General features: G+C 36.7%; 1 protein-coding gene across 1 annotated transcript; it reads right to left on the reverse strand.

The window, feature by feature from the left end:
- Nucleotides 1-3435: 3435 nt before the first annotated feature.
- LOC126786191 (elongation factor Ts, mitochondrial-like) lies at nt 3436-9075 on the reverse strand. The gene is given in 9 exon segments (XM_050511943.1): nt 3436-3995; nt 4231-4319; nt 4779-4904; nt 6826-7010; nt 7200-7374; nt 7924-8013; nt 8217-8389; nt 8476-8758; nt 8960-9075. Coding segments are annotated over 8 exon segments (1167 nt in total). The 5' UTR covers nt 8960-9075; the 3' UTR covers nt 3436-3949.
- Nucleotides 9076-10868: the final 1793 nt, after the last annotated feature.

The raw sequence follows: 10868 nt of genomic DNA on the forward strand, positions 1-10868 counted from the left end.
GGATTTATTTATGTTTGGATAGTTGGAATTTGTGGAAGTGGAGATGAAGATGAGAGGAAATTTACAAGAGAATTGGGGGTGGAGGAATGGAACTTTACCAAAGAAGAAAAACTAATTTAAACCGATATTGGATGCTTTCTAAAGCTGAGAGTAGATATGACTGAAAAGTAAGTAGGAAAAAAGCTAAATGATCGAATCAACATTAAACAACCCTTTGGAAACAAAGCCCTTTTCAAACTTACACAACTACAGTACTAATTAAGAAACCACACTACACCGGGAGAGAGAGAGAGAGAGAGAGAGAGAGAGAGAGAGAGAGAGAGCAAGAAACATCAAAATTATCAAGAAACTTGAAGAACGCAGGCAATTTTGCTCAACAAAGAACAGAGTGATTCAGTACGTGAAAAAACAAGAGGAAGGATCGGACTAAGAAAACCAATGGAAGGGGAAAGAGGTAAAATCCACTTGAACCTGAAAAGCCCTATATAAACCCTAAAGAAGTGAAGAGAAGAGAAGAGAAGAGAGAGTAGAGAGAGGAGAAGAGGCGGGATGTAATTATTATGTGGCTCGTAGGGTTTATAATGATCATCAAAGGTAATTCGGGGAGGCTGACCGCTGCCCGAAGCAATATGGCCAAAGTGAATAAGAGGAGCCCGCTGCCCTTAATTAAAATAGCTAAATTAAAGTACGTGATTATGATCTTTAAATGACATCATTTGAGGTATTAGTCTGTGTGAAGACTAATTTTAGAACTTCGTTACGAGAAATTTTTCAGTGTTATTGTAGATTTGTAGTACTACATGATAATAACTAGTAGTTTATCATTTCAATCACAATTTGACATGGGAGATTTAATTAAAAAATTTATATTTAAACTATTTTGTCAAATGCTATTTTAAGTTTTTTTTAGAACCCTACACCATATATTCTAATACCCTAAATCCTAAACTCTAAAACCTACACTTTAAACCCTAAACCTTAAACCCTAAACTTTAAACTCTAAACCCGAAATCTTAGTTTAAAATCATCAATACTCATGAAGGTTATTTAACAAATAATAAAAATATGTTAAATTATAATTTTAGTGTAATAAATTCACGTGTCGAAATATAATAGATAATGATGATCACTAAGCATTGCAATGTAATATTACGGTAGCATATAAAAATTTCTCCTTAATTACCTCTAATTATCTAAAGATTAATGAATCGAGCTCTATCGTAACATTGAAAACTAAAGATATCTCTTAATTGATCGTATTTGACATCTTCATATAGTTGCTAAGACACACACATGTGACTAGTTCATGAAAATACAATAATTAGACTAAGATGTGTGAAGAAGTTGTGGTAAATATATGAACATGATACAAATTTGTATGACACTGCACGTTGTTTCAAAATTGATATATAGAATCAAAACTGAATTTGTGTCGAAATTGATAGAATTAAATTTTCAGACATCCATAGTGTACTTTGCTCATCAAGGCCAAACTAACGCATTACTCACACCATAATTACATATGACCAATATTTGTGCGTCTTGAATGAATTCTTAACTTATTTTGAAAGGTTTCTTCTCATAGCGATAAAACTCGAAGAAATTACTACTCACTTTGTCACCCAAATATTCCTCGAGGAGATTTCTACTTACTGTATCTAGAATTTTTCCTTTTCGCAATGTTCCATTCGTTTCCATCTCGATGGCATTTGTCAATTAATTAGGCTGGTGCAATGCAATGCATCACACTTTGCACCTCACGTTTTACCTCATCTTGTGCAATGATAAAGATTTAGTATCATTAAAAGAAGGTTGAGTTATGAGCCCCTGAAACAGAGAAATACATCAAAGAGATTCAAAAATACCATAAATTACATAGATTAAAATAACATGGGCAGAATGGCCATCTACCCGAGGAACAGTTAATTGTTAAGATTCTATCCATTATAATAGTTGTATGTAAATTATCATCTTTTCATAGTTATCTAAGTTGGTGAATTAGAGAGCAAGAGGATTGGAAAGGGTCACTCACTGCGACTTCTCTGCAACCACATTTCTTTAATCACTAGGGACATAGTTTTGAGATTTGATTCATGCATGGTTGATTCCCTTCATGTTCCCTTCCTCTTCTTTTATTTACAGTTTTTCTGGAGACAAGTTCAGTGCTTCTCAGGGTATCCTATTGAACCGAGGAATTCTTTACTTCAACACGTGTCCCAGGTACCAGGCAGCACCCATTATTCGACACAAATCATTAAAAGTACAATCAGATTGTTTTCTTTGGGATACGCCTGTGAACATTAGTCGATGGAATTTCATCATCTCAAGTCATTGTAACTTCAGTTTGAAGTGATTGATTTTGTGAACAAAGGTCTTACCTGTGTTTGCTATGTTTGTTTCGATGAAGTCGGACTATACACGTTCGATGATTCTACGATTTAACAAGTATACACTTCAATCTTCGGATTAGAAACACAAGATATGTTTGGATTGCCATTAGGACTTGATCCTTGTGTAATGGGTGTGGAGGGTTGATGTAAAGCCTACAATGCTTTGTTATTTGTTAAATGGGATTAGATCTAGCTCTGTTTATGGCAATCAAGAGGGTTGACTTGGGTAAAAAGTAACAAAGCAAAAGCTTAGAAAAAGCTACTGATTAAACAAAACAAGGTTTTCACCAAAATTAGCATTCCAAAGTAATATATCTAATGTCAACGAGTTTCACCATGCACATGAGATCGCTCAAAGAGGATAAAAAAATTTCACTTCACCTCTTGGCGTAATTGTGGCGGGTTGCACATGAATGCCGTACAGAGACTTGAAAGATGGTGACTAGAGTATGGAAATCACCATAGTCGATCTCGAGGTTCCCAATCACTCATTATATAACTAACTGCATCTCAGGTTTAGTGTTTCAAAACCCTGAACCCTACACCAATTGGATTAAATCATAATAGTTCTAGTAAGGAAAAAGCATGCGAGACCAACCAAGAAGGCTACGAATTAACCTACTAGCAGAAGAGAATTCAGCAAGCCATTTTACTCTAGATAAGCATATCATATTTCATGTACTGTAATAAACTAATTCTGTAACATGTGTAAACCATTTTAGAAAGAAAGCATAAGAAAACTACTATGTGCGTGCCCAACTCATATATGGCTGAAGTATGAGTCAGTACAGGGTAAGCATTCCCAGCAAGGTTAACTTAAGTTTCAAATGTGTAACTGTGTAAGACTTGGCTTTGATAAGGGGCAAATTTGTAGTCTTACAGTTACTCAAAACTCATATATGGCATATTAACGTCTTGAATTACTAGTAAGATGGCATGCCACAAATTCATGTTTGGCGAAAGTGACCAGTTTCTTGCAAAAGTAGAATCTAGTTCTGAGGAAAGCAAGATAATTTGTTCGTACACATTTGAAAGATAACCTGAAACAAAAACTTCATCGATCACTAAACTGTAACATTTATGCTATGCCTCACTCAACAAATAAGCCTTCATTGATTTTCAACTATGTGTAAGATGCCCAAAATTGTTACAAATATAGCGAAAAGTATCCAATGATGAACAAAGCATCTAGCAGTTAGCTTTGAAATATATAAATGAGGCACTTGACACTTGATACCCAAGCTTACAAACCATACCTATGAAATGGCACTGGCTTCACACATAGGAAACAGGTGATACTGATGGTCTGATGCCGAAGAACATGGACATTACTACTCCATGTTTGTTGACAGAAATCCCTGTGATAACAATACTGTTCATAGTCTCAAAACATGAAGACATGAAAATTCCAGCAACAAAATGGTAACAACCATCGAACAGTAAGCGAGCAGTGAGCATAAAGGGAAATTCATGATGACTATCAACGGACCCTCGCTCGCCACTTCCAGCAAATTCTGCATATAGTAGATTCATTCTGTAGATTCAGGGGCACAAATTCTTCACACAGCCTTGGCCAAATTTTCAGATGTACCAGATGCTTCTAGCCTGCCAAATTTTCACTTGGTCATTATCATACCATCAGAAACAAGAACCTTGAAAAGAGATTTATAGTCGTAGAACATCAACCTTTAGTATAGTTGAACAAGAATGAAAACCAACTAAAATTTCAAGACAATCAGAATTACCTATATTTGTGTGTGTGTGTGAATTTAGTACCTAGTATATAGCATTGTTAAATCACACAAACACAGGAAAACATTAACAAGTAAGGAATTTCTACCTTTGAATTCCTTCTCCAACTTGCATCCTGAAAAAGCTCTTAATCTTCACTGTTGATCCAACTTCCTTAGATAACTTATCTAAAAGTGTCTGTAAGATACATTTGTAACACAATAGTCAACAAGTACACCACAGTCTTAAATGGTACCATCTTTTCTAGAGCAAGCCAACTTATAAACAATGTCAAGCAAATTAAGGTACTTGTACAAAGTACTAGTAGTACTTTTTTTTTATTGAAGTACTAGTAGTACTTTATACTAAAAAGAACAAAATATTTACATATACAACATTATTATAACCGTTTGGAAAATTGTATGGTATAATTGTATGAATATGAATCCCACTTACTGAACAGGAAGTTGTTATTCAGATTTATGTCACATGAAAACGGACACCTAGTGAGGTATTGGGGAAATCATTCTTCTAACTTTTGCAAATCAAGTATTACATTGGTGCTGTTAGTAGAATACTCTTTTTCCTTATTCTGTGTGTTGAAACACGTTAGCTTCATTTGTTATTTTATCTATTCTATATGATAAAGAATTTTACCTTTACATTTACAGAATCGTCCACAATAAACATCTGCTCCATCAGAACAACTTCTTCATAGTATTTACGCAAGCGACCTTCTACTATTTTGTCTATGGCCATCTGAGATTTTCCCGTACTTTCAGCCTGAGATCAACAGGAAACAAAAGGAGAAGGTGTTATCACTGGCATGTAGGTTTTTATTTTTATTTTTTATAAGAAGTGGGTACACACGATTGCAAGCAGCCACTATATTTCAATTTTGTAAACAAATAAAAGACCTTAACTTTATCATTGGCATCACCTCATCAATGACACATGATAAAAAATTTAGCTGAAAGTGAAGTAAACCAAAAGAAAAACATGCACATTCTGTCCTCAAATCAATTTTGTCATTCAATCCAGCACATCAATTGTCCCATTAAATTATCATCTTTAATGATTTGAAATTCATTTTTCTTTTCTAGATTTTATCCTGTTTCATGTGATGAACTGCGCCTCTTCACTTTTGGTTCTTTTACAATAAGGGCTTCTGCTTGAGTTGGTAGGTATCACCTAGTATACATCAAATCCAGGGGGGAAAAATCAAGATCCTTCCAGGTAAGATATGTGGAAGTGTATAGCAGGAGAGTTGAGACATGTGAGTTAGAAGGGAGTTTCAGATTGTGGCCAGATGGGTTTGGTAGTGTTCCATCACTTCCATGTCTTTAGATATGTCTGTAGAAATCAGATCACAAATGTTATCACAATTAAGAGTTACATTTCCCTCCTTCCAATGAAGATTAGGTCTTGGAATGTTGGAGACTGCAGGCCTATAAGCTTGGTGCCAGCCTTTGAAAAACTTTGGCTGTAAAGTGGAGCTTTTGGTGTTTAAGATCGTTTTTGAAAAGGCATATGACCGTGTGAGTGAAACTATCTTTTTGGTGTTTAAGGAGGGTTTGGCGCAAGGTGGCAAGATGTTCTGGGGGTTTCTTCAGGTCTGCCAATTTACCATCATCAGTGGTGACCTAGACAAAAATTTGTACTCGTGTCAAGGTTATCATTTGTCAATTTTCATGTTCAGTACAAGTTGTACTTCTGAGTAGGTTGGTATTGTGTGCAAGGGAGGCAACTAATCAAAGTGATGATAAAATTGGGAGTGAAGGGGTGGAAGTAGCACATTACCAATTTGAGACTAACACTACCCTTTTGTATGCCATGACGACAAGAGATAATGGAAGCTATTAGGTGTGTGTCATGAGTAAGCTTGGGAGTACTGAGGCTTGTCAAAATCAATTGTAAATTTGCAGTTATGGTTTACAAAGTATTTGGGGTTTTCATTCGAAAGCAATCCAAGGCTACCAGTTTCTTGAACCTGGTGGTAGGAATGGTTAACGAGAGGCTAAAAGGCCGGAAGGACATGTAGTTCTGAAGAGGCTGACTTACCTTGATTTTAGGTTGTATTGAAAGCATGTATTCTATCAAGAACAGTTATGTAGTTATGTTTACCATGTATTATCATTCGATCTGATGAAGCCTTCACAGTTTCCTTGTTTGTTCTTCTTTAGCCAAGTGGATAATACTCAGGGAGGCAAGAGGTTGACTGGACAACTCCATTAGAGAGGACTCATAAAAGTTACTTGCTGAAAAAAAAAAAAAGAAGGCCAGAACCCTTTGGAATTGTGGTCTGGATGGTTTGGATAAAAAAGAATCAAAAGATTATTTGACACCTATGGTGGGGCAAAGAGGGAAGACCTGTGGGAGAGTCAAGTTCTGGGCATCCTTATGTCTACTACTTCTAGGGATTTTAAGGACACCATTCTTGGGGCTTAAGCAGAAATTTACAAAAAAAAATGTATATGTTGTGTCTATATTTACATATGCATATTAGCAAGCTGTGCAATCTCCTAATGACTCCTACAAACTAATCAGCAGTTTCACTGCAAAGAGGCTCATTAAACTTAAGTCCTGGAAAATAATAAAACATGTAATTAGGTGAAATTATACTAGTTTTACCAATCACAGTCATTTCATGTTTAAAATAGAGTTGACAGCTGAGTGTGGTAGAACACATGATAATACCAAGTACCTGAGACTTGAGAATTTCGCGTTCACTCTCTAAAGCATCAGAAGAAACAAGTTCCTTTGTTAAGAATAAAGGCTTTGCTGCCACCACATGCATTGCCATTTCTGATCCGATCTGCTGTATGGCATCCAACTGAGCATTCTTGTCCTCCACTTCAAGTGCTACAATTCCAGCAATGCGACCCAAACCTGTAGTTAGATTAAACAGATGATGAAGACCGATTTAAAAAAATTGTTTCAACTCAGATATTTTCATCCAGTATCTGTGACTTTGCAACATATGATCAAGATGGCATCTGAATACATTGCACGGTGCACCTCTTTTGAATTCAAGGGCACTATCTTCCATGAAAGGAATAGGTGGGTTAAGTCATGTACCTGGTTGGGGACTTGCATGAAGGTATGTGGAAACAACACAGTGTGAAGCAGTAGACATCACAAATCCCCTTCTGAGCTTAATATATTCACCCATTACTGCAGCCACTTCTGTAATTGCATTCTGAACAGTTGTTTCTCAACTAATCTTTGGATGTTCAAGATTAAACTTCAAGTCCTGATAATGATTTAATAGCTGAATATTAACTCTGCAGCAAACCAAATTCTGATTCAGGTTTTAAAAGGCCTTGGCAATCTAATGAGATCAATATATAGGCTTACTACTCAATTTACCAATATATTTTACCATGGTAGAATCACCAAGGTCTCATATTTCAGTTATTCCATTTATTTGCAACAATAGAGTGTGATTGCTACAGATATCTTTATATATATAGAATTGGGAGTAGAGCTAGCCCATTATTATCAACTTCTGATACAACCTGCAGTTAAATTACTTATATATTCATTTATCGTGATACTTTACCAGCATGCCAAATTCACCAAGCAGAAACATTGTATATCTGATTCATGCCAAAAGTATCAAGAGGGATAATATGCTCTCAGTTCGCGTGTTAATCATTACAAGTCTTACTATTAAGGACTTAGTGCCGTAAGGTTCTTGAAAAACATATATCATGTTGGTGCATAATGCAATCATAAGTAGACTAGGATATCTGGAGAACAAAATTAATACAAAATTAGGGAAAACTTCAGACTGTCTTACCTCTAAATATTCAGAGGCAATGGGACAGATTCCAGAAACGTCTTGAGAAGAGCCTTCAACCAGCAAAGCTTGCTTTGCCAAAGCTAAGGCCTAGAAGAAGAAACAAAATAAAAAAAAAGTCTGATCTTCAATACCTTCAAAAAGAAAATCACAAGGCATTAACCTAAGATACTAATCTGAAAAACATTAATGGGTAAACAAAAATTAATTGCTTCTACAAAACCCGCTAAGAATAAAAACTAACAAATTTGAACTCCAAAATATTGGGAGAAACTGTTATCAATTTCACTAACCAAGAATTGGAAGATTTCATTTCTAGCAACAAAATCAGTCTCACAGTTGAGTTCAATAAGAGCAGCCTTGCTCTCATTCTGAGCTAGCGCAAGCAATCCCTCAGAAGCCAATCTTGACGACTTCTTTGATGCCAAAACCACCCCTCTTCTCCTCAATTCCTTAAGTGCATCCTCTGCATTTCACGAAACAAATCAAGCTTTCAAGATTCAACAAAAACTTCACTTAAATCAAAAAAGGAATTAGAGAAGATACACACACCAATATCCCAGTTGCAATCAACGAGAGCCGCCTTGACATCTTTGATAGGAGCGCTTGTTCTCTGCCTCAGTTGCTTTATGAGACTCATAGGATCACAAGCTTCCAAACTGAACCTCCTAAGAAACACAGCAGACCCAAATTGGGTACTGGGAACTCTTTTACTCGAAACACAGCTAGAAAAGCCACGCCCATTAGCAGCATTAGCTGTAGCTGAGCATCTATGAACCACCCTGCACCTCAGTATCGAACCAAGACAATGTTTGGCACCTCCTCCAAAACCCATCTCAACCCACAATTATTTTGTTTCATAGGAGTTAAAATATGTCAGAACAACAAAGATGGGTGTACAAATGAAGTGCTTATCAAAACAGCAAAACCATAACACAACGTTTTTATAAGGAATAAGGATTCATATGAACGAAGCAGAGACTATAATATGAATCGAATCAAACAAGAACATGATCAGATAGGCTGACTTGAAAACCTTAAATTGATTATCCGAGTCTGGTTCCCCGGAATTGACCCCTACCACCAATCTCTTCCCTGTATTCAGTTTGTCACTCTGCTTACGTCTGACTCTTTACTCTTCGGTGTTTTACTGGTTTTTCTATCACTAATACGGCGTCGTCACGTTATCTTTCCACTGTCTTTTACGTTTTCACCCTTCTAGGGGATCAACCCTAGGTGTTTTTTTTTTTTTTTGCTTTGAAAAGAAAATGGCACCTGGATCTCTATAATTTCAACAACAACAAAATTCATTTTTTTTAAAAAATTGAAATTATAGAGATTCAAGAGCCATTTTGAGAGATAAAAAAAAAACGGTTTTAAAATCATGTAAATTCAGATCAAATGCCAATATGCCAAAGACCAATCACACCACCGAAAAAGCAATCTAGTAGATGAACAATTAGAGACTCAAAACAATCATTCTTGCTCATTACATACGAACTCATCAATTGACATATTGCAAACCTAATACAAGCTGAGATAACTTACTCCCTAAGCCGCAATACCTTTATATTCTCATCTATCGAAAACAATATGGACAACTTAGAATGATACTACCCCAATTCATACTTGACTTGGAAGACAAACAAAAACCAAATTAAAATAGCTAACTCCAATCCTTCTTACAATGTTACCTTGTTTGCTTCCATTTTGTGTTTCCATGGACTTATCCGATGCCCAAGAGGCTAGGGGAACCCTGTTTCTTCATAGCTCTCCCTTCCAAGACTGGGACCTCCACCAACTTGCTCGGCTCAAACTCTTTGGGGATGTATGTCAAACTAGGTTGCTTTCCATCCTTACAACGTCTCCATATATGTCGCGGATCCCTCCACAAGCATCCGTACAAGTGACATGAACCTATCAATCTAAGGTGCAACAAGCTGCCCACATCCTATCTTAGCAAACGGCTAAAAGAACCCACAAAGTTTACAGCTTAGGGTCAGCAACCTATTCACCTAGGGCCACATCAGTCAAATCCACACTCGATTGACCAACCTAGAAGCCCTATTTTTATAATATTTGTTTTCCCCCAGCCGACCCATTTACCAACCAGTCCAGTCGCGTGCGCTTCAACTTCCACTAGCTTATAGATGGTCAGACCATCAGACGATCCAACTTTAATCTCGTCCGCCTCTAACGATGGGACATTTTTCCAGGCCCCAAAGTCTTATATTAGGAACAAACTGACTGTAGACCCACGAACCTAGTCGCACCCTATGATTGTTTCTCCACGTCGACCACTAGCATCTCCAACTCGAGGTTGTCCAACCAATCAACCTCTAGTACTAAAAGCTCCACAACCTACTCATTATCCACCATTGACGAAACCCCTCATTCAACTCCATCAAAGCTTTGTCACAACCATCAGCCCCACGACCAAGGAACTAACAAGCCTGAGATAGTTAACTCCTTGATCTTCTCAAAAGTGTAACACAGTTTCACCAATAAATCTGAATGCAATGGCAGATTATAGTGATTTAAATAAGTCCACTGCCTTACATCATGAACCTTTGATTTTCAGCACCACCTCATTCCGTTGAAAAGCAATGAAAACAGATTTGATGAACTACCCCCAACATGTTTCGTTTGATTCAAAACCTTCAAAATTTAAATTCTTCATTAGGCCCTGGAGGCATCGGATCACTAACCACAATTCTAGAAAATTTAGCGAGTTGTTGCCAAATCTCAACTATATTATATATGCCTAAAGCAGTGTTGCGCTGTTAAAGAACCAGAAACTAAGATGATGAAAATTTGTACTCCTACCTAAGAATCAGAAGACAAAAACCTCAGCATCGTCCTCATAATTGAACCTGTATTATGCTCTTCAATGACAACACACTCAGCACCACAACCACAAAGTACGTACGCCATCAACATCTACT

This window comes from Argentina anserina, chromosome 3 (assembly GCF_933775445.1).
Source record: "Argentina anserina chromosome 3, drPotAnse1.1, whole genome shotgun sequence".
Lineage (NCBI taxonomy): Eukaryota > Viridiplantae > Streptophyta > Magnoliopsida > Rosales > Rosaceae > Argentina > Argentina anserina.